At 39.9% G+C, this 25,814-nt stretch overlaps 1 protein-coding gene across 2 annotated transcripts in view; it reads right to left on the bottom strand.

Moving 5' to 3' along the window:
• ITGA2 (integrin subunit alpha 2) overlaps positions 1 to 14,395 on the bottom strand; it is a 69,951-nt gene extending 55,556 nt beyond the window's left edge. For both annotated transcript variants that reach the window (XM_082783836.1, XM_082783837.1), the window contains exon 1: positions 14,281 to 14,395. In XM_082783836.1, the coding sequence (XP_082639962.1) occupies positions 14,281 to 14,320 (40 nt within the window). In that variant the 5' untranslated portion in view covers positions 14,321 to 14,395. The remainder of the gene's footprint in view (positions 1 to 14,280) is intronic.
• Between the last annotated feature and the right edge of the window lie 11,419 nt (positions 14,396 to 25,814).

Here is a 25,814-nt window from a genome sequence, read left to right as displayed (position 1 = left end):
GATAGGCAGGGGACTTGTTCACTTTGGTTTAAAGAGGATTACTTTATCAAGCAGGGTGGCTTCCAACATAAAGCTTCAGAAAAAAACAGAAGTTATTAAAAATACCTGAATGGTATAAAAAGAACTATAAGACTTCCAATAAAACTGCCGTATCACTTCACTTTTTCTTTTTCTTTTTCTTTTTTTTTTTTTCTGGGAATTCCCACATTTCAGCAACTGCATTCCATCTTTTGCAGTAAGAACTGCAGCATAGAAGTACAGCTGCTTTTATACTTCTGCACCACTGTTTTCTTGCTCCTGGGATAAAGAAAAATAATGCATGTCCTGACTCTCCACCTTTAAGCCTGAACATGTGTGAATTCTTCTGTAACTAAAAATGACGTCTAATGATGTACTTCAACAGCATCAAAGAAAAGACAAGTTGGAGCAAGTTTTTTGAAGTAATGGCTTATATAAGGTACACCCAGTTTGTAATTGTTTTGATTTTGTAAGCAAAATTCAGATCTTAAAGTGAGCAAGCAGAAAATATCTATTGACTCATCAACAGATAATCATTTAATACTGTGATTATAACAATAGAATGACTGCAACCTCTTAGTCAGATTAAGCAGTATAAGAAAAATAAAGTTGTTTAATTAATTGTTTCTTTTTTTTTCCTCATCCAATTCTCTGTGTTGGATAATTTATTTTGGCAAAAAAAGTTTATAAATGATTAATAAAATATACTAAGAATATTATTGGTCTGCATTTTTTATCATAGTAAGTGTTCCAATAAATCCTTCATTGTCTTTTAAGTCTAAACACTAACACTGAATTTCCAGTCAGCTGATGCTACACTGAAAAAGTAATGCTGCAGTCTGAAATAGTAGCAATATATGGCAGAATTTCATAATCATATTGACCTAGTTATGCCCAAACAAATCTCAGCTCTGATTAAGATATACAGTCAAATAGAGGCATATACTGTTGCCATAGTTTGAACTAAATAGGTCTAGCAACTGCCATACAAAGAAAAGGAAGAGTCAGTGGAATTTGATCTACTATAAAGATCCACTATAAAGATCTACTATAAAGATCCATTTCATCTTAAGCATTAGTTATGAATTTATCTAGTATTAACCTTGCAAGTAGAAAATATTGCAATGAAGGAACCTTCATATTTTTCCTCAATGATATGGTATTTTATTCTTCAAAAAGCTATTAGCTATAAAACAGAATAATTTCATTACATAATCCAACTACAGCTACCATTTGTCTTTGTAAATGAGCCCTCACTCCACTAATGTGTCATGTGAGGAAACAGAAACAGCCCCTATGCAAAGCTCCACTCTGCCTTGAAACATGACCACAGTTGCTGCCCACTGTGCAGCACCACAGCTTCAGAAACTCTCCCAAAACAGGGCAGCAGAACCCAGTAAACACACACCCAACATCAACAACGCACCTCTGCCAGGTTTGTAACTGAACAGAAACAACTGCCAAGTTTAAAAAAAAAAAAAGTGATAACTCATTTAGGAAAACATCCAAATACAAGGGAATAATAACAATAAAAATACAGTAATGGATTGGGAAGGACTAAGCCTGTAGTCACTGAGGAAGACAAAGGCCATGACCTAGCATGACAGCATTTCAAACATCCTTGTATAGTTTTTTAGTCCATTAATTGCTTTGGATCAAAAAAACCCAATGGATTATTGTCTGCTTCCTGAAGCAGTTTCATACATTAGCAGCCAGTCAGATGTGTATAGCCTACATCTTCGTATGTTTGGTCTAGCATTTTTTTTTTAAAGCTGTCTTCCTGAAATAGTAGATACTTTAAGTTGCATTTCATTTTAATCTGCTCCAAAAGAGTTGCTACACAAAAAAGGATTCTACAAAGAAAGTTTTCCCTTTAGTCCTAAGGATTTCTTCCTCTAAATAATATACATCAGCAATGCCCTGGAACCTGCTAGCCCCCAGTGGGGACAGAGAAAAAGAAAGTAGTGGAAGGGAAGAGAGAACTTAACTCTTGGTCTCCTCTGGCGTCATCACACTGAATTGCACACTCTAGTTCCAACTTCCTCTACCTCTGAAGCAATTCTAGGTGCTCTCTTTGGGATGGGCTTTTTGCAGTTGTGCAAGCTCACATTAAATCTCCTTATTTGTTAGGTAACTTGTAAAGCCACTTTTGTCTCACCCCAATGCTCATCTGTTTATTGTTTTCATTCCTCTGCAAAAATTAGCTGAATTTGGCTAACAGGTTCTAGAGTTAGCAGGGAAATACAGGCATCTACAGGCACTCACACTGTGAATCACCTACTGTCCTCTAAATACTGGCCAGAAAGGTGGAATGAAGGCAGGAAGAGAGTAATAAAGTTATGAAAGAAGGCAGTCAAGTAGTATTTGCTTCATTATTAAATATATTCAGTGTTATTTTATTTAAGGGAAAAAAAAGTGTAAAAGCTTTTTTAGTATAAGAGTAAAGCTATTCCCTTACTATTCAAAACCTATGTTATGAGAACAATAATTCTCAATAATTCTTCATTGTGCCTTTCAGAAGCCACCAAGTAATTTTCACTGCAATGAGCTTGTTTGAGGTGCAAATCTGGCCAAAACCCACTTCTTTCTTTTGCCGACATGTTAGTCTTCAGTGTGATCTGCTTTTCTCCACTGCTATGTGCATTGTGCACATGCACAGGTAATGACATCAAACCAAATTCTTTTTAACATAAAATAAATAATTTTGTATTGGTTGCACTGTTTTGGGATTTTCTGTACATGAATGTAAATATGAATCACAATTTTGTGTATTGCAAGTATACTCATACATTAGAATCCAACTACATATAGCAGATAAAATAGAGAACAACTTATAATTTAACCTGGAAAGGCTTACTAACCTTCACCTGCAGAAGTCAGGATACGTAAAACAATCATTTCTTATTAGATTTTTGCTGTATACGTCTCTATTGCTTGTGTTTTTTCTCCAATATGCAAAACCTTATCAGTGTATACTCACAATAACGCTTAGAAATTTTCAGCTCATGTACTAAAACACTGCTTTTATCATCACAGTTAACCTGTTTTATTTTAAAATGAACATTCCTTATGGTGAAAAACCCCTCTAAATAAATAAATAATAAATAAATAAACAAAATGTAAACCTTCAAGAGGAAACCAGAATAAAAGTATGTGAATGGCACAACACTGGATCTTTTGTACTAGAAATCAGAATATCTAATAATCCTCACTTTTATTACTTTGTTATATGTCATCATGTTTACAGAAGTCTTAAAAAGGTAAGTCTTTATTACTTTATTCTTTCATCTGTTTGTTTTATTTTCTTTTATCTCGAGACTGAAGTTTTCTTCCCATCAGCTACAATATATCAAACTATTTAATAATTAACCGAGATTACACAGGTTAGTGTAGAAATAAATTAGAAGAAAAAAAAAAATAAAAAAAAAGAAAGAAAAAAATAATGGCCAATGCCTCATTTAGTAATAAATCATCCTCCCTTTTCCTTTCTCTCACTCCCTCTATAAAGTCTTTTTGGCTTAGTTGTCCAACTGTGTCTTCATGGAAGTAGGTCAGCTCTGAGCCTGAAAACTTCTGAGTGTGTGTAAGTCTGAGTCACTGCCCTTGAATTACTACTGTTTATGAGAATCCGCATTGAAGAGTTACCAATAACCTGCTATGAAAGCAAACAAGATAATACAACAAATTGTGAATGAAAAGTAGAAGAACCTGGGACAATGCTGCTAGTCGCTGTCTGTTTTGCTGCTTTGGCATTCTTACATAGTACAAGATCTATATAAATTTAGCCACCACTGCATTAGTTACTGTTGAAAATTCTACCTTGGTAGCACCTTTTTTTGCCTACACGTTGCTGTCTCCTCCATTCCCAAAGCAGAACACGCTGCTCTTCATCTGGAGTTAAGAAATCTCAACAACCTACTGTATATACAAGGACTGATTCCACAATCATGTTCTGATTACAAAGTCACATTCAAGAGAAACTCCTGCTGGACTGACAACTTCCTATATGTTTTTAATAAAGACAGCAAGTATTTGGACCTACGCAGACTTATTATCCTGGCATGTTTCCATCTTTAAATCCAGTGGAAATAACTTTTCTTTTACAGAAAGCTGACAGGAATTGCATCTTTACAAACTGACTTGCAGTTTTTTTCTTTTCTTCCTTGATCTCAGTACAACTCAGGATTATTTTGTCTTAGCTCTTAGACTCCTGCAATTTGTGCTCAATAATACCACAAAGAGATTAAAAGTACGCATGGCTAATAAGCTGTGCATACATATATGCTACATATGCAGTTAAGTTACTGGCTTCGTAACTAAGGATCATGAAAAGAAGTTTCGTATGAGTTTCGTATGTTTCCCTACGATAAAAACTGACTTTTCATGTGGAATTCCACTCCAGCAACTTCTCTTCCATCATGCTCACATTATCGGTTGTTGACCCTTTTTATAAACCGTCAATATTTCCAAATATAGTCAGAGCAGCATGAGCTACATTAGGACTGTAAAAGAGGAAATGCATGTCATCACACAGAAACCAATATAACTGCTATCTCTGTATCCTATTTTCTGCATTTCCTCTTTTTGGCTTTTATGAAAGACTGTACACAGATGAACATGCACATTTGTACATAGATACCAAGAACACCAAAAACAATCAAAGGGATCTATATTTTCCTATGCATAGCATATTCTAGACTATATGAGAATTTCAGTGTGTGTATCCTGTAAGAACATTAAATCATTTCATATTATAGCACCTGGAAGGGCTAAATTAGAAAAAGTGTGAGGGATGTATCTTATGACAGATCCAGAGTCACAGTCTGCAGCATGACGACTGAAGTGACTTGAGAGCAACTCTACCATCACGATCACATTAGGACACCACATTTACTACCCTGACCATCCATTTCAGCTTCTCAAGAACTAGCCAGGAGCTCAGCTGTCTGAGCTGTATGCAAGAACTGCATCAGCTGTAACAACTTCACTACATTAGCTTCCTGCAACAAGAAAACCCCCAAAGCTCCACAGGATATATAATACAATAGTTGGAAGAGCTATAATTATCATAACTTTTGTTTTCCTATAGCAGACTTAATGACTATTTGTCTCCACTGGTTGGAAGGGTAGCTCATGGCCCAGCAGACTGAATGGTAGGTGGGTGGTCACAGCCACTCACCTGAAATTCATCCTTAATGCACATTGAAATCATCAGCTGGCACCAGGCAGAATGTGGACTCAGTAAAATCAGGAAAACAATTCAAGGATGCCCAGACTTCAGCAGCTGCCTAACCCAGACTGAATGTAAAATCACCTGTCTCCTAGGTTTTGTAGTGTAAAAAAAAAAAGGCATATGCATACTTAGAATATCATAATGGTGCAGAAGCACCCCAAACAGCAAAATTATTCTACCTGAGACACACTCTGCTATCATGGCCAGTGGTGATGGATGACTCCTGGATTGAATAACTTCTGCTCTAAATAAGTAAATAATTAAACTAAACATTTAAGTAAGTTCTTTTAAGGCACTGTCTATTTTCCAAATGTAAATTACACCAGCAGTCCAAAATGACCAGCTCAGAACTCTTCTCCCAGCTTAGTACACCAGCCAAAAGGCCACAGGCAAGATGTGCCTTTGCTTGTCTGCCCGCAGACATGTGCTGGGATGAGCAGAGACCAGTTTCAGCAGCAGAGGTTGAGAGTACTTCACTTTGACTGCTTTACTGCCTGGTAGTGAAGATGATTCTGGAAAAGTGAGAGAGGTGAATCCACATTGGAACACACCTCAATGGAGAGCTAAGTCCCAAGTGATTATTATCATTACTTCTCAGGTAGCAACTTCTTGAAAAAGGCTCAACTAGATGCCTCCTTCCCCAAAACTGTCCCCAGCCTATACCTCAAGGGAAGGAGACACCTAAAGCAGGTGTCTGAGGAAGACAAAATTCAAATACCCTCTCAGTCTACTGCTTGACTTCCAGAGCCTTCCTATTCATGTGAAAATATTTCTCATGCACTTTAAAAGTGCCTTAAAGTCTTTTCTAACTCCGTCATTCTGACTCATGCCAGCTGGGGCAGGGGTGCCGGTCTTTGGGTGCTGTGGGGCAGAATTGTGCACTGCCCTACCCTCCAGACCATACACAGGATTGCAGTGTATCTAGACACTTGTGGTCAGGTGGGTGATGCCATCTCCGATCAGAGTTCAGAAAGAAATTCTCTTTTTTGAAAAATGCAGCCATTGTACAATCTGGGCACAGACAGCAGGGCACATGTACATTTAAGAAGAGTTTCCTAGAGATAACGTTTGTTTCCACAAAAGCTGAACAGTTGCTTTTTGTCTTCAGAGAAGGAGAGTCTATTGTATCTGTAATCAACTTCTGTGAAAGGCAACTCCAGAGACTCCTGAAGTATTTTCTTTACCTTATTTGTTCAATACGCTGAACTGGTTCTGGGCAGTTTGGAAAAGAAAACAAACAATAACAAAAACGGGGAACACATAGACATGGTGAAATGAAAGCAAATTTGACTAGAATAAAACAAATATCATAACTACTAATTAAGAGAACTACTAAAGGACTGACTACCATCCAAGGAGTACTGCTTTTTTTTTTTTTTTTCCTTTGTTTATTGTTTTGCCCATCTTAATAAGGGAGTTACTTCACTATCAGTAATTTCTGTTGTTCTAAGTTTGATCTGTATATATTGCAAGCATATCTGAATGTGAACATTAGTTGGTGGGCATAGTTAAATGAAGGGTAAGGCCAGATAATTTTTTTTTCCATTTAAGAAAGGTCAGCTAAACTCTCATTTGAGAAATTTCACCTAAATCTGCATTTAATTAATTGGTTCTATATACATCAGAAGTAGTGCACATAGTGTTAGCACAGTTTTATACCACACAGAAAGTATGGTATAATAAGATTAAAATGCTATCTAGTTCTTTATTAAAGCACTACATGGACTGTCTTACATATACACACTAACATATACAGCTATGACAATATAATAGATGAATACCGTAATATAATAATAAGCTATTAATGAAAATGTTGTGTGTTTCTTTACTTAATCATTATTGTTCTCCTCATTTTGAAAGAGAAAGTGCAAATAAAGATATATGCATGGCAACATTTTCCAGCGTTCTTGTCTCACATCCTGCAGCAAAATATTTTCAGGTTGGAAAATAATTTTAGGTTGGAAATTAGGAAAGAGTAGTTAGACACTGGGACAGCTTGCCCAGGGAGGTGGCGGAGTCACCGTCCCTGAGGATGTTTAAGGCAAGTTTGGACGCAGTGCTTAGGGACATGGTTTAGTGGGTAATATTGGTAGTAGGGGGATGGTTGGACCAGATGATCTTGGAGGTCTTTTGCAAACTTAATGATTCTGTCATTCTATGGATATTTCTTAATTGTCTAAGATGCACTAGGTGACCAGGAACAAGACATCCCAATTCAGACAGGCCAATACGAAGCACATTCTTCTTATGTTTTACCTTCCTTAGTGAATCATAGCATATTACTATTAAGAAATCAGGACACTATGTCTTAGCACAGGCTACCCTGACTTACACATTTCATGTATACATTTACCTCACTAAGAGAACAGGAGTAGCCAAGTGTAGATTTAGACTTAAAGTTCTATAACTTACCGACTTGCTGTTTTAGCAATTATGCACTTTCTTTCTTACTCAATGCACTTTCACAGTCAGAGGGAGACATGCACTATCTATGGTCTACCACAACAAGTCACAACAACTGGGAAACTAGAATTGACCGCTACGTATGTGGAAAAAGTTGACATGCCATTTTCTAATCCCTATGGTTTACCTCCAGGCAGCTGCCTTACTGCAGGCAATATAGAGCATGGCACCTTCACACCCCAAAAGGTGGCAACATTGCTGCACTAAATTCCCATAAAGCAAGCACAGGTTGATTATTCCTCAGTGAAGTAAGTGATCTTGCAGATGGTTGAGTTAATACTTAACTGGGTAATCAGAGAGTCAGGTGGCCTACGCATCTGTAGTTTTACCTCTACTGATTTCATACAGTTTTGTGCTGCAGCCTTAACATAGCATCCACTGCTGCCTGCTTTCCTGTACAAGGATATATGAGATAGACAGATAAAAGGTAAAAACCTAAAATCAAACCTTCCCTACCACCAGCCCCATCCTTCATTATTCTCCATTATAACTCCATTATTTCCTTAGGTAGATCTCATTTAAGAATGACCCCTTCAATGTGCAATATTCTCTCTTCCAGAAGTTTGTTGTTAACAGTAATTTTCCTCTGTTCTTAAGAAATAACTAATCATATTAGCCAAGGTGATATATATGATTTTAAAAAAATATCCTGTATGAACTAAAGGAAGAATGACAAACTTGGAAGCAGGATTAAAAGTGCAAAGTAAATCAGCAATACGTCATGAGAGTTCCACCAGAGCTGTTCATAACTTGCAAGCCCTTCACTCTGTCTACCAGTGATTTGAAAGGGACAAAAGAATCTGTGACATTCATCACGTGTGACATTCAACCATGAACATGCCATTCAGTTAAACACAAGATGTCTTTGCTCATACAGCAAAGAGCCTGTGTTTATCTTACTTCTTTGCCTGTATAGTTCCTCTTTTAAGTCCTGATCAGTGTGCAAGTCTTACTAGATTTTTGAAGAATATGCATCTCCAGGAGAAAATAAAACTGACTTAGTCCCTGAATAGTATTTTAAGATGCTCAGAGGACTAATTCAAAGTAACAATTGCTGGCACTCAGATTATTGAATACATTTGCTAATTCAGAAATACCAGCCTGATTTGGAAGTGATGTAAATGTTCACACAGCTTATACTGACTCTGCTAGATGCTTTTAGTATCCTCCACATCTGAAAAATGAGTGCATCATGAGCAGAAAGAACATTATCTCATATTGTTTTACAGAGATATATACTCACACTCAGTTAACATAGACAGAAATTATCATTTATCCAGCATATTCCCATTCAATTATTTTTATTGTCCTTTTATCGGTGCCATGAAAGAGGGGGATGTTCATGCCCCTTTAGTACAGATACATATCAGTATTTCACTTAAATGTGTTATAAATAAAAATCTTGATCTGTTACCCGTTTTAACAGAAATGAAAACTAAGGCTGAGACTGTTCTCTGATGTCCTTGACTAATTTGAATGGGAACAGTACAGCCAATTTATTTACACATACACAGAATAGCTTATCAACCCAATTTCTCTTGCTTTGCAAGGTTTTGAAATCCTAACACAGCTCTTTATCACAGGGCCAGGGATCACTTTGTGAAGAAGAAGTCCTAAACATGAACATTGCTACTGGAAATGTCCTAAAACAAGCAGATAGCATGTGTTGGTATGCAAGTGCATGGCTACTCTGATGAGAAGCCAGCCTGTGTCCTGTCTGCATTTCAGCATGGTAACCATGGAAATGGGAACCAGCCTGCACAGAGCCTAACAAAGGAAACCTTGAAATGAAAATAACAACAGTGACAAGAGACTGGCCAAGATTTCTGCTGGAGAAAATGACTGGTCTGAAGATGGATAAACTCCCTTTTACCTGCATTACCCATAAAGGACAGTGTTTTATTCACATTCACCCATTTGGAGATTAAGACATTGTAATGGGAGTTCCAATTATTGGCCCTCATGAAAATACATTACACAAAGTACATGCAGAAACTACTTTTATTCATTCAAAATTAACAACAGTGAAGAAAGACCACAATGAATAACGTTTATATAGTGACTAAGAAACACAATGAAATCAAAAAGTACCCATCCTTTTACTTTGACTTCCTAAATGAAAATTCTGTGCAACTGAGTAAATAATAATAATAAAAAGCATAGGAGAATTCAAAAATTGTTCCAGAATCAGATAGCACATAGTTAAAACTTGTTAGTAAGATCTCATGTTTGCTTTGCCCAAATTATGCACAAATAAACATTAGCAGTTAATGTGTTTAGGAGTGTGACAGTAATACACTGTGTAGTTTCTAAAATAAATGTAGTTTGTACAAAATAAAAGTCCTGTAACACAGTATGAATGATGCCTTGCTTCAATGTGCAATGCTGTGAAAGGCAAAACTCCAAGAATAATATATAACAACACTCCTGCTACCTGACAAGCTCTCTGAAAGTAGGAAAAACTAGAGATAATTTTAGTTTCAGAAAAGCTCACATTTGGGTCTGGCTTTTGAACAGTCTTCAGATTTTAGAATGATTTTAAACAAAAAGATTACTCATAAGTAGGATACTAAAACAGCAAGATGACAAAAGATGATCACAAAAAGGGAGAAAGGCAAAAATTAACTGCAGCTGTACAGCTTTAAATTAATGTGGTGGGTTGTGTGTGTTATCATTACACACTACATTTTTACTTCTAACTGCTATTCAGTTAAGAGTTTCCTCCTTTCCGGTCAGCACATGGTCTTCTACTTTTTACGTTTGCTAACTTAAACCGCTGAATTAGCAGCTTCCTTGTGTGTTCATCCCTACATATTTTGACCATAAACATCTAAGTATTTGCATATGACTGTGAATTTATTTTTGAACACTCATGTGAAGAGATCCCCTTTAAAAAGATTGAGGACAAAAGTACTCACCACTTTTGGATATCTAATGATACAGCTAAAACCTTGTTTTTTCAGAATACATAGCACATTCAAAATACAATTTCCATTGACTTCATTCACAGCTGTGAATACACAGCAGCCTTGCATGTCAAGATGCACTTTCACAAGCAGCTCAAGCCAGTGGAAGTGTTGGCTACCAGTGCAAGAAACTTTTCCAGCTTCCCTCCTACCTCTGGCTACAAGTTCTGACAGTCCCTTATGCCAGTGCTAACACTTAAACTGCTCAAATGAACAGGATCAGGTTAGCTGATCTCCAAAACTGACCTGGCCCAAAAAAAGGAAAAAATTATTCAGGCAGACGGGTCCCTGACCTGTTCCCCGGACCATGTTCCAATAGCACCATGGGGAAACTGGTGGGAACATGCAATCAGGAGACGATGAAATGTCCTTGCAGCACCAGCCCCACATTCAGGTCAGCTTAACCAGATTGTGAAAATGCAGCTACAGTTTTGAGAACCCCTGGCTGAGCAAAAAGAAAGAGAGTAGCACAAAAGCTCCAACCACGTGTCAAAGATTTGATTTAAATGACTCGCCTGAAATTGCACTGGCTTTGTGTCTAAAAGAAAAAAAAAAAAAAAAAAGAGAGAGAAAAGAAACAGATAAAAATCCAAAGATTTTTGGATTTGAATCCAAAGATTCTGCAAGGAACAATGTATGTATGCATACATACATATATCTTTTATTTTCTCTTCATCCTACTTTTCTTCACATTCTTAGGGACTACATTCACCTGTTCACAGACAGCCACATCAGTGAGGAGGAAGGATATGGACCTGAGTTCAAAGCACTGTGTGATGTGCTGGATGTGCAAAGGGGACAAATCCAGGTTTCTAACTTACTTCTTGTACTTCCTAACTGTTACATTTTTGTCTCTGTTGTTTTATCATAGCATTCATATTAATAGTTGCCAGTTCTCTGGAACTAAACAAAACTGATCAGAAGAAAAAGACTGTTAGTGGAGTCTTCCCCTCTCTCACCATACAGATCTCAGCCCATTGCCAGGAAGTCTGAGGGACACTGCTGCTTCCTGGAACCATGTGATGCTTTTCATCAGCAAGGATCAGATACATACTGAACAAAACCCAAGAGATTACAATTGGAAATTCCAGATTCTATATGAAGTTTCAGAGAACGACCCCTTCCCCATTTCACATAGGACTGCTTTCTTTCTCCAGGCTGTCTGGGCCTAACAGCTTAAGAGCTTGTGGTCCCCATGTGGTACACATGGTCCAAAAGGCTTAACTGTTATTTACCTGGGATTTTTTAGTTTAGAGTGGAATAGTGTGAGCGATATAAGCTTGACAGAGCGGAGATTTTAAGAACATGCCAAAGTTGTATCTCCTGAAGCATCCAGATTCAAACTGGAAAGAAGAGATTGCTGTAAAAATACCAAATAATACAAGAACACAAGGGAGACAGTTTCCATGTTTGCAGATATAGACCTAGACCTCATGCAGCCCATTGCAACTATAATTGCAAATAAAGCCTGACTGAGCTCCACATCAAGGATGGACAGAATTTATGTTAAAACCATGCGGATAAAAATCAATTTATTTCCAGAGGAATGAAGTTTTCCAAAGGTTTGTTTCTTGGCCAACTTTGGGTACGGTTTCAAGACGATGCAAATAACACCCTCCTGACAAATTTCAAATATCTGCTCTGAAGTATGAGGGCACTAGAGCTTTCCAAAGTAAATGCTACCAATACTGAGCCCAGGAAAGGCACTTTATTTTCCACCGGCCTCACCCTCAGGAACAACTAGGCTATTTTGGCTCCAATTTTTAAAGAACAGCCTAAAGGAAGAAACCGGACGTTGAAAATACAGATTTAAAGAATTACGTGTGGTGAAGCTATAAGCAGCTAAAACCAGTGTATTGCAACAGAAAGCATCAGGTATAGGTTGCACTATGAAGTTACTCCTCTTAAATTCATCTACTTCTGTGCTTCTCCTCATAACAGAATCTACTGCTACAGACTGTATAATGTTTGGTCAACAAATAAAAGATTGGTAACAAGTTTATAATACCAAAATGGTAGTTCTATTACATTTTCTATTTCTTTCTTCTTGTAGCAAAGAAGAAAGTTCTTTCAAAGAAGAAAGTTCTTCTTTGCTGTACAACTATATATATAAAGTCTATAAGACTTTATAAAAAAGTCTTAATGACTTTCCAACCATAAAAATACACACAAAACAAAACCAACAAAGAAACAAATAACCCACACCTTTATCAACTGTTGCGTTACTTTTAGTAGAGTTTGAAGATAGAACAAAGCAATACACTTATGTGGTCCATTTAATATAGCTGATAATTCAGAAATTAATATATTACACAAAATCAAGTTTAAAACATACTTGGGGTATTTTCTTGCTGAATGGCCTAAGGTAGCCCCGTTAAATTTAAGACTACTGCCTTTGAAAGTTAAAGAGTTCATCAGAATTCAATCATCGCAGGACAAAACCACTCAAAGAAAACACTCCATTACTGAAACTTACTTTTTCCTTACTTTCCTCGTAGTTCTGTAAGATCAAAAAAGGCTTTAATGTGAGTATTAACCCAGCAATTACATCTATTAACATCAAATGTCACGAAAGATCTGAAATCAAAAGTATGTCAGCTTTCAACTGTATAAATGAAGATGAATCATTGATAGTGCCTGAACAAAGTAGACCTATCCCATTCCTGTCAGTCTCATTGCCAGGGGAATCCTGGTTTCACAACCAGTCCTTATCTTCTGCTTTCAGCACTGCTTGACAAACTTTTGCAGTCCTAGGACTTTTAGCCTGGGACTGACAGCGCCTGTTATTGCTCCTGGTGTGCAGTGACCATAACCAGGAACATAAAGGATGGACGGAGCAAAAGTGCAGACTGGATGTTTTGCCCCCTGATGCTTTTAAGAATTTTAAAGAAAACTACCAAGTTGTTTTTATACTGTATATCTCATCACAGGTTAATATCATTTCATTTGATTTCATACCCTGCAGCCGCACATTCCACTGTAGTGTTTGCTATAGTTACTGAAAGAGCAAGTTGGAACAGCTCATCGGTTAAAACTCATTTTTCTGCCTCTTCCTCAGTGACTTGCTAATTAAGGGTTTGAGAGAGCATACAGTAATATTACAAACTCTGAACGTGGTTGGGAATTTGCTTATGGCAAATGAATATAATGGCTTATAGTTCCCAGGAAAATATATGTAATGGTAATTTAGTCAGCCAAGAGAAGGAGGAGATGGTTCAAGTTTCTCTGTCCTTTTCCAAGGAGAGACATCTGCCCAGCAGGGTGGGATTAGACGTAGATGATTTTTGCAAATTAGGAGCAGCGTTCACAAGAAGGAGTATCACCTGCCCAAAAGGGCACAACTCCCTTACAACCGCAAACCCGCGCAGCAAACTGCACCCTCTCCGTAGCACCACCACCACCATTTTTCTGAAATCCCAACCCGGTGCCAACCCGGCAGGAATTGACCCAACCTGCCCGGAGAGCACGGGCTGTACCTGCCCCGGAGCATCGCACTCAGAAATGCGCGCAGCAATGCGCCGCGGTGAGGAGCAACAGCGCAGGGGCTCCGCGCTCCCCTCGTCCCGCTCCGCGGGCGCGCAGCCCGGCGCTGAGACCTACCCAGAGCCAGAAGCAGCGGCGGCAGTGCCGCGGAGCCCATGGTGCGGTGCTGAGCGGTGCTGCGCGCCTTAGCCGGGCCGGTGCCGCTTCCGAGCTGGCCGCTTCCCAGCGCAGCACTGAGCACCACCTGCTCCTCGCCGCCCCGAAATACCCCTCCTCTTCCTTCTCTTCCTCCTCCTCCTCCTCCTCGTCCCGCCCGCCCCCTGCGCCCCGCGGAGACCCTGCGCTGCGGTCCGCCCCCGGTGCCGCTCCCGAGGGGGCGGTTGTACCCGGTGTGTGCCCGCTCCTCCTGGCTGCGCCGGGTTGGAGGCAGCCCCGGGTACCCTGAGCCAATCCTCCGCAGGCGGGGGACGGGTCCTCTTTCCCACTTTGGGAGCCAGCTGAAAGTGCTGCAAGCCGTGGTGAAGTTGTTGGCTGCTGAGGCAGTTGTCTTCACCGAGTTTTGCACTTTGTACTCAATTGCTTTAAGCCGGCATCTTCTCCTTTAAATGAAATTCCTGCAGAATATGCCCTCAGCTGTGAGGAGTGCAACAGGCAGCCTTGCCACCCGAGTGACCCAACGATGCCTATGCAAAATGCTGCCTTAGCTGCCCTGCCAACGTCCAGGGACACAATGGGAGTGAAAGTCTGTAAAAATACGAAGGCGAGGATTCTGCTCACAAAGAAATCAGAAATCAGCACAAAGTGCAGGTTTACCTCCATTCTGTGCAGCTTTCAGGCTGTTTGAGTACTGTATATTCAAAGTATTTGAGAAGTCTTCCTTTTCTCAGTCCCTCTGTTCTGGTATATATCAGAAATTGTGGTACAGCCTATATTATACTGCCTGTTTTTATACATTCTGTTTTTGCAACAATGATTTTTGATGAATGAATTTGAACTTTCTGTCAATAACACAGTGGAGTGAAAAAGGCAATTTGTCTGGAAACTTGAAATAGAAATGTTTCCTTCCCCCTGTTCATCGTCTAGGTCACAGTCATTTTGGTGTGACATAGACCATAGCTTTTATTTCAGGAGTGTTATAAAAATACATGTATTCTCTCACTGTCTTATGTCTTTTTAATGCTGTGAATCTCAATTGTAAGTTGACAGGTTAACTTCAGAGCCTGTTGACTTACGGAGCCTGTTAACATGGGGGATTGTTCAACAGGTATTTATTTGGACATCGCTTTTTTTTAGGAACTATGTATAGTTTAAGAAAACTTCATCGGGAATTTAATGTCCTTGATGGAAGTACAGCAGGGACCTGCCACGGAATAACTCATATTGGTCTCTTGCACATATTTACTCTTTAAGGACGCAAAGTCTTGTTACTCAGCCTAACCTATGAACTAGTACATGGACTCACTTCCCAAGACTTCGTCAGTTCTGACCTAGGAAACATTCCCTCTGTGGACTCAGTCAATCGTTTACTGACAATGACTCACATGTCTCAGTGCAGTCCCTCGATTTCCTCTTTATGGTGTCTCAACAGCCCTGCAAATATACACTTCAAGGAGCAGCTACCTAAAACAGAATCATCTGCTCCAGTACCAGGTGTGATAGCAGTTCTGGGCTCTTTTCTCCTTGCCTGTGCTGAGTGTGTAAGTATGTGTGCAGCTCTGGGATTAAGAGGGAAATCTATACTACCACAAAGAAAAGTAATAATAATAATAATAAACAAAAAACAGAGCATAGGAAGAATGACTTCTTAAATCAAATACACCTAGAATCATGCTGTGCCCCACCTTAAAATAGCCTCTGAAGACCAAGGCACCTCATTTTCCTAAGGAACAATGTCTTTGATTCAGTTACATCATCCTAATTATAAATACACCCTCAGGATACGAAACTTTCTTCCTCATACAGACACAATGTTGAAAAATAGTTTCACACACACAAAGGCTGTCTCCCAGAGTGTTGCTTCCCTAACTAATTTTTGTCTTTATCTGTGAAGAGTAGGTCAAAAGAGAATATATGCTGCATAAATTATTTAGTTCTGTAACAATATACATTTAGATGAGTACTTGTTTTAAATAGATTACAAAGCATTTTTTTTTTTTTAATAATCCTATCATATAATCCTGAACTACATATTGTGTATTACAGAAAACCTATTTTCTGTGCTGTGCAGTATTTCACAATTTAGATTTTTTTTTTTCAGCTACACTATACATACTCTTTATGTAATTAGAGAAAGAAAGAAGGAAGGAAAGAATAAGAAAATCATTCCTTAATCTATTTCATCAACAAAAACAAACAAAAATTCAGAGACAAGATAGCTTAGTACTCATTATTTTTGGAATTTAAAAGGGGGCCTGATAAGCGTTCTGTGCTCTACATGTCTTCACTGTTTACTGATGTTCTTTTTAGCACCCTGTTGTGTTTGCTCATCAGTAATCACAAGAACACTTGTCAAAAATACTGTGTCTGCCTGAGCTGGTTTGCAAAGTTTCAGGCTTGGTTCTATGCAAATACAGATGAGTTGCGCTTTAGAAGTATCTGTTTGGTTGGCAATTGCCAAATGACCTTTCTTTTTTCATGGTAGGTGTTGTTGGAAGCAAGTAGCTTGATCAGTTCCACCACAAAAAGTTCACTATAATTTTTGCATTTTCAAGAGAAAGAAGCTGCACGAATAGTTGATTTAAAAATATGGTGAATGCATATTATTGTGAGATTTTTGTGAGGTTTTATTGTGAGATTTTTGCAGTCAGTATATATTTTCAACATGATGACATAATCAAAACTTAATGGCAACCTTCTCATAAAAACATTTGGGTATTTCCATATCTTGTCATCTGTGAGGGGTGGCTGCACACTCAGAGTTTCTGTGCTGTGCACAACCTAGGAGTTTTTTGTTCACTTATTTCTGGGAGGGGCTCTCATGAAGATGATGCAATTTGCAGGCTGTGAGGCCAAGGTGTATGGCTCCAGGTCACTGCTTTGATGTGTATTAAAATGTTAGAGGGAAGGGCCACCAAGTAACAGTTGTTACTTTTGGCAGGTACATGATGTCTGTAACAAAAAATGTTATATTAAAAGAAGGCACTGAAGGAAAAAAAATGAGCTACCAAAACCAAACAAAAACAAAAAACAAGCAAGCAAAAACAAAAACCCAACACCACCACCAACAACAGCAACAACAACCCAACCCAATCAAAAACCAAAAAGAAAATGCTAAAAATAGTGGTGAGGAAATAATAGCAGTAGTTTAGACATTAGTAATAATTCAATTTTGGTATTGAGCTTAAAAAGGTCAAAACCAAGCAAACAAACAAAAAAACAACCTCAAACAACATCTCAGGAATTATTTAGCTAATTAGTAGAGTATAAGCCAGCACTTTGCTATGCTCCTGATTAAAACACACATTTTTAACACTGTGCAATTTTGTTTCATTCACCTCAAAGTGTTATGTTAGAACTAGAAAAACTTGAGAGAGAGGATGGAAGGTGAGGAAAGTCCTCAATCCAAAGGCTAAGTAAGTTAGGACTTTTACCTCTGGAATAGGAGTGTCTTAAAAGGAAATATTAAATGTATAGTATTAGAAGGGACATGGATGACAATGATGGGGTTAGTAATACTCTGTCTTCTAGAATAGGTGAGTTTGGGCTGTGTGACAAAGCTACCATGAAGAGAGGTGAACACAGAAAAAAAGGGTATGTTTCTTCTCCTAGAGTGTACTCAGGTGCAGACCTCAATGCCACAGAGTGGTAGAAGTTTAAAGCTAATACGGGTTCCCCATTGTGGCCAAAGAAACAGATTACTAAACACACTGAAACCTTCCCAGCCTGTGAAGAACTTGAGTTGCAAAAAAACTCGAGGATGGAATAGTGCTGGTGAGAAGCTGGTCTTGTCTAGGTATTAGGCTTTTCCATAGGTTTCCATCAGAGACAGGACTTTATATTACACAGATTTTGGTCTGAGCCAGTATTAGTTCTTGTACATGATTTTGCCATTGGGGTAATTTATAGTTTTCTATTCAGTTAATTTAATTCCAAAGATCAGGAAGATACACTTCTTAGTATTTATAAGAATTGGCAATTTTTAGTATTCAGCTTATTCTATGACTTCATTCCAAGCCATTATTGAGAATGTAATAATTGATTTGACTTTAATAGATGTATTTCTGTATTGTCAATACTGTATTATTGATGAAATAAGTGCTTTCAAGAGGGCATATGCTCCATCCTTCTTGGGAATCTGCACAGAGGGCATAATTTAGTGAAAGATGAAAATATCCTACACTCTCAGTCACCTTTGAAAGCCTCTCCATACAAAGGGTGGACAGGAAGAATCACTCTGTGTAGGTTTCAGAAGTGCCTACACTGTTGACTTAATTAAAAAAGAAGTCATTTATTTCAGGAGGACTGGTGTGTCAGATGCATAAAGTACTATGTAATGTGTAATAAAATATGTAAAGTATTGTAGTGAGGCCCCCTGCCCAGGTACACACATATGCACACCCCTTACAAAGCAAACAGCCCCACATTTAGAGCCCATTCCCATCTTTAGAGCCCTCCATTAGAAAGTCACAATCTGCCATCTACATGATTGACATCATTTATCCTGATGTATAGGTTAATCCTCACACCAAAATAAATAAATAAATAAATAAATAAGATCAGTTTAAAGCATATGGAGCCGCTTCCTTCACCTCCCCATGCATCTCAGGTCCTCCAAGAATCATTAAAATCCATGTGGGGAAGGGGATTTTTTTACATGGTGATTTGAGATTAACAGATCTTGTTACACAGCCCAGTGAAGAGTAAACACTTTGAACTGAGTAATCTGTTTTCCACTAAACCTGCCAGCAATGAAGAGAAAGGGATAACTGAGATGACAACAACTCACAATAGACCTTGGCAAAACGTTTGAAAGTTGAGTTGGGTCAGTATGCACTTGATTTATTTTACCAGTTGATATGAACCTCAGAGCAACTAAAAAGGATTGAAAAGTGAAATTGGGATTTTAAAGGGAAAACACAGGACCCATAGCTTTATACTCTTTTTCACTACTGGCAAAGAGAAGTATACCAGTGCTTTGATGTGAACAGCAGATGTGCAGGAACAATATTCACATATTTTAAAGTCAGGCTGTCCTCTGAAAAAATAAATATGAAATTGATATTCATGAGAGGGTTCAGTAGAAAGCCCTCAAAAGGCAGAGTGTGGCCATAGTGTCCTCTCCAGTCCTGCTTCTGTCCATACATATCAGCACATGCTAACCTATTACAACTTGTTTTGACAGAACTGTGTCCTACCACCTTGGAGTACATAGATTTTTTTACTGGTTCTTTTTATAGGTGAGCAAAATTTATGCCTGTTGTGGAGGAAATTATGTTCATGGGAAATAAAGTAGCCAGGGAGGAAATGTTGCCATTCATTTTTGATCCAACAGTGAGGCCCAATATGACAGCCTGCTAAATTTGTATAATTCTGTGCTCTGTAGAACAGTTGGTGTTCTCCCTCAGTGGCTTCAACCCACTTCCCAGGGCATTAACCTTGATGCAGCTGCAATAACCCCTTGAGCTGATAACAACAGTGGATATCTTCTTCCAAATATTTCTCAGACAGGAGTTATGGATTATAGGCACATGATGAGAAGATGAGAAGCTCTATCTGCTCAAAATATGACTTTATTTACATATATGACAATTTTATTTTGAAAATTTGAAAACCTAGTTGTTGTCTGGTGTATGGAACTGAAACCTATTAATTCTGCCTTTTTATTTTCTGCCACAAAGAGTTAGTCGCTCAATCATTCTGTAGGCATTTTTTAAACAAACTTTCAAAAATCCTGAAGAATCTCATATGTATTGTAAACAGATGAGGTGAAATTAATTAAAATATTAATACATGTTTACTTGTATTGTATTGTATTTATTTTTGTCTATTTATTTTAGTCTATTTTTCTTATGTTATTTGCAGCTTATCAAAAAATAATCCTGAGTCTTCAAGAAAATGCTTTTCAGTATGTTTGTAACTGCTGAATTGGATCTATTCTCAACAGATCTTTTGCTAAACTACTTTCCATTTGCTACTGAACTTTGAGTTTGATGAAATATAAGACAAGACTGTGAGGAGAAAATTATGGTAACAAGTTCAAGTGTCATCTAGTTGATCAGATGTACAAAACTATTCCTTCTCAGATTGCAAAAATCTTATTGTCCTACAAGAAAAAGTTTCAGCTGGCAAACAGGCCAGCTTTCAAAAATGATTAAATCAGAAGGTGCTTTGTATGAAAGAACAAAATGTGTTGCAGCACTATCTTATAAGACATGTATTGCTCTCTAGCTATATTTGCCTATGCTTTTGTGCTGATAGCTATAGACATCTTTTCAAATATTGGGAGTTTATGTTGCAAAGGAGGCCAGAGTCTTTGAATTAATCTTCTGATCTGAGATCCTCAAATGGCACATCTCTCAGATAAATGGAAAAAAAAATCTAAACTCAGTAGTTTCTGACATTCACAAGAGTCCCTAAACTCACAACACTGGTATCACCAGAGCACTTTTTCTGGATCACAGTGTTGTGGGAAGTTTCAGCTGAACCCTAGCAGTCAGACCTACTGACATCTGTAGTGGCATACATAAAATGTCTGCGACCAGAGAAACATGCTCTTATCAGTGATGTTTTATGAGCAGGCAAACAACAGTGAGCATCCATGGCTATTAATGTGGGCCATAAGATGAGGACACTAAGCAAGGTTCATGTATACAGTTCCCCAAAAGGAAGGAAAATGAATTATATTTCTTAGACTACATTGACTGCCACAATTGCAAAACTTCAAATGCCTTTTTAGGGTAAATTGAGGAGATCTTCTGATAAGATGCAAAGGCTCTGTAACATAAGACTACATGAAGGAAACTTCACTGGAGAGAGTAATCCTATTTAATTACTGCAGGAGGAATAACAATGGCACAGGCAAGGTGCAGAAGCTTTAAGAACCATACATAATAATGAACCAGATAAATAAAATTTCGCAGCAAATACCCAGTAACTCCCAGTTCCAAATCAAGCTGAACCATAACTGAGAAGCCAGATTTCACAATAGCCACTTCTGAAAGTGAACAGTACAGAAAGAAGTTTGCCAAGCTAACTGACCTGCAAGATCTAAATGTACAATACACTTCAAGTACTTCTGCTCCTTCTTACATTTCTTTAAAAATACCTAGGCAGTGTAACATTCAGTGAGCCCTTGAGGAATGTCTATCTTTTCTGAGAAGATGTGAAGAGGAAGAAAAGAGGACAGAGGAGGGCTTTGCACAAGGGGCAAAGCACTAAAGGACCAACATATCTCCCCAAGGAGATATGGCTTGGGGATCATTCTTTTATTTATCCTTTCTCCTTTTTTTTTTTTTTTTTTTTTTTTTTTTGACTGAATGAGGTTCTATCAGCCCTGAGGTTTTGTAATTAAAAACAAGACTGCATCAAGGACAGCTCACTTTATCAATGAATTCTTTAAAAAGAATCTAGCTGTGCTTTCTGAGCAGCGAGCAGCCAGTTGTTACTAAAATTTCAGCAGCACTTTAATCTTTGTTGCAAATGAATTTTATTCTTTTAAGGCCCAAATCACACATGCTCCATGAACTGCTATTGCTTTCAGAATCTGAAGTATCAGGACTGCTTCTGCTAAATACTATTAGTTACAGTCTTCTTTTTCTGTGCAGCTGCTCTATAATATTGTACTCCTTGCCATGTGAAATTGTGAAATGGACTATAGCTTTTTTTTTTTTTTTTTTTTTTTTAATTTAATTTAATTGGAAATCACTTTAAACAAAAAAGAAATGGCTGATTTTCACCAAAGTACTCCCATTGAAAATGCCTGGTAAACTCCAATTATCAGGTACATACATAGTAAGACTGTTGGTAAGCAATCCCCTATGACTGGACAGGATGTTGCTGTTACAGGATTCTGACTCACCATCGGAGTAGTCTCTGATAACAGTTAAGTCATTGTGTATTTTGTAATATATATTTTTAAATTTAACTGTGATACGAGTGCAATCTTTAGCTTTTAGGAAGTTTTGATACAAATAGTTATTATATTATAGGGAAAGGGGTGTGAACATTATTTCTATGTGGGACAACAGAATATTTGGGACACAGGAGTAAGTTCTATAGAAAAATTACTGGATGGCAAGGATGGTTGGATGAGTGCAAGGTGCTGCACCTGGGTTGGGACAATCCCAGACCTGAGGGCAGACTAGAAGAACTCATTGATAGAAACCCTGCAGAAAAAGACCTAGGGGGTTCTAGTGGAAAAACAGCTCAACATGAGCCTCCCAGGCTCCCTCCCAGAAGCTGGCAAGGCTCATTGAGAGGGCTTTAAACTAGGTATGAAGAAGGATGGGTCTGAAATAAGGCTTGTTGGAGGTGTGCCAGGGGGAATAATGGCTAGGCTAGAGGAGAAGGCAATGGCCCAGCTGAAGTGCATCTACAGTAATGCACGCAGCATGGGTAACAAACAAGAGGAGCTGGAAGCCATAGTACAGCAGGCAGGCTATGACTTGGTTGCCATCACTCAAACGTGGTGGGACCACTCTCATGATTGGACTGCTGCAATGTCTGGCTATAGGCTCTTCAGAAGGGACAGGCAGCACAGAATGGGTGGTGGTGTGGCTCTCTATATCAGAGAGGCTTTTGATATCATGGAACTTGAGGCTGGGAATGATAAGGTTGAGTCCCTGTGGGTTAGGATTAGTGGGAAGGCCAACAAGGGAAGCATTCTGGTGGGGGTCTGTTATAGACCACCGAACCAGGATGAGGAGACGGATGAGGAATTCTACAGGCAGCTGACAGAAGTTGCGAAATCATCAATGCTTGTTCTCATGAGGGACTTCAACTTCCCAGACATATCCTGGAAGCAAAACACAGCCCAGAGAAAACAGTCTAGGAGGTTCCTGGTTAGGAACCATGCAGCTGGTTAGTGAGCCTACCAGGGGAGGTGCCCTGATAGACCTGCTGTTCACAGAGTGGCTGGGAGCTGTCTTGGGCAGAGTGACCACAAAATGGTAGAGTTCTCTATTCTTGGTAAAGTCAGGAGGGGGGTCAGTAAAACCAGTCTTGGACTTCCGGAGGGCTGACTTTGAGCTGTTCAGGACACTGGTTGGTAGAGTCCCTTGATTGGTGGTTCTGAAGGGCAGAGGAGTCCAGGAAGGCTGGGCACTCTTCGGGAAGGAAATCTTAATGACTCAGGAGCGGTCTGTCCCCATGTGCCCAAAGACAAGCCGGCATGGAACAAGAGCGGCCTGGCTGAACAGAGAGTTGTGGCTTGAGCTTAGGAGAAAAAAGAGGGTTTATGATCTTTGGAAAAGAGGGCGAGCCACTCAGGAGGACTATAAAAATGTTGTGAGGCTGTGCAGGGACAAAATTAGAAAGGCCAAAGTTCATCTGGAGCTTAAAGTGGCTACTGCCATTAAAGATAACAAAAAATGTTTTTATAAATACATTAACACAAAAAGGAGGACTAAGGAGAATCTCCATCCTTTACTGGATGTGAGGGGAAACTTAGTTACCAGAGATGAGGAAAAGGCGGAGGTGCTTAACGCCTTCTTTGCCTCAGTCTTTAGCAGCAAGAGCAGTTGTTCTCTGGATACCCAGCTCCCTGAGCTGGTGGAAGGGAATGGGGAGCAGAATGTGGCCCGCATAATCCACCAGGAAATGGTTGGTGACCTGCTACAACACTTGGATGTATGCAAGTCGATGGGGCTGGATGGGATCCACCCAAGGGTACTGAGAGAACTGGCAGAGGAGCTGGCCAAGCCGCTTTCCATCATTTATCAGCAGTCCTGGCGATCGGGGGAGGTCCCAGCTGACTGGCGGCTAGCAAATGTGACGCCCATCTACAAGAAGGGCCGGAGGGCAGACCTGGGAAACTACAGGCCTGTCAGTTTGACCTCAGTGCCAGGGAAGCTCATGGAGCAGATCCTCTTGAGAGTCATCACGCAGCACTTGCAGGGCAAGCAGGCGATCAGGCCCAGTCAGCATGGGTTTATGAAAGGCAGGTCCTGCTTGACGAACCTGATCTCCTTCTATGACAAAGTGACGCGCTGGGTGGATGAGGCTGTGGATGTGGTCTACCTTGACTTCAGCAAGGCTTTTGACACTGTTTCCCACAGCATTCTCCTCAAGAAACTGACTACTTGTGGCTTGGACCGGCGTACACTTCATTGGGTTAAAAACTGGCTGTATAGCCAGGCCCAAAGAACTGTGGTAAATGGAGTCAAATCCAGTTGGAGGCCAGTCACTAGTGGCGTTCCCCAGGGCTCGGTGCTGTGGCCAGTCCTCTTTAATATCTTCATCAATGATCTGGACGAGGGCATCGAGTGCACCCTCAGTAAGTTTGCAGATGACACCAAGTTAGGTGCGTGTGTCGATCTGCTTGAGAGTAGGAAAGCTCTGCAGGAGGATCTGGATAGGCTGGACCGATGGGCTGAGGTCAACTGTATGAGGTTCAACAAGGCCAAGTGCTGGGTCCTGCACCTGGGGCACAACAACCCCAAGCAGAGCTACAGACTGGGAGAGGAGTGGTTGGAAAGCTGCCAGGCGGAGAAGGACCTGGGAGTATTGGTGGATAGTCGGCTGAATATGAGCCAGCAGTGTGCTCAGGTGGCCAAGAAGGCCAACGGCATCCTGGTTTGCATAAGAAGCAGTGTGGCAAGCAGGGCTAGGGAGGTGATTGTCCCCCTGTACTCGGCTCTGGTGAGGCCGCTCCTCGAGTACTGTGTTCAGTTTTGGGCCCCTCACTACAAGAAGGACATGGAGGTGCTTGAGCGGGTACAGAGAAGGGCAATGAAGCTGGTGAGGGGTCTGGAGAACAAGTCCTGTGAGGAGCAGCTGAGGGAGCTGGGCTTGTTCAGCCTGGAGAAAAGGAGGCTCAGGGGTGACCTTATTGCTCTCTATAGGTACATTAAAGGAGGCTGTAGCGAGGTGGGGGTTGGTCTGTTCTCCCACGTGCCTGGTGACAGGACGAGGGGGAATGGGCTTAAGTTGAGCCAGGGGATGTTTAGTTTGGATATTAGGAAAAAATTCTTTACTGAAAGGGTTGTTCGGCATTGGAATAGGCTGCCCAGGGAAGCGGTGGAGTCATCACCCCTGGAGGTCTTTAAAAGACGTTTAGATGTAGAGCTTAGTGATACGGTTTACTGGAGGACTGGTTAGTGTTAGGTCAGAGGTTGGACTAGGTGATGTTGGAGGTCTCTTCCAACCTAGATGATCCTGTGATCCTGTGAGCCAGCAATGTGTACCTGCAGCCCAGAAGGCCAACTACATCCTGGGCTGCACCAACAGAGGGGTGGGCAGCAGGTGGAGGGAGGGGATTGTGCCCCTCTGCTCTGCCCTTGTGAGTCCCCACCTGGAGTGCTGCATCCAAGTCTGGGACCCCCAGCACAAGAAGGATGTGGGGCTGTTGGAGCGGGTCCAGAGGAGGGCCACAAAGATGATCACGGATGAGGGCTGGAGCCTGTGTCTTATGAAGAAAGGCTGAGAGAACTGGGGATGTTCAGCCTGGAGAAGGCTCCAGGGAGACCTCATTGTGGCCTTTCAGTACTTAACAG

This window comes from Aythya marila (genome assembly GCF_965140915.1).
Source record: "Aythya marila genome assembly, chromosome: Z".
Classification (NCBI taxonomy): Eukaryota; Metazoa; Chordata; class Aves; order Anseriformes; family Anatidae; genus Aythya; species Aythya marila.
This window is presented reverse-complemented; position numbering and strand designations above follow the sequence as displayed.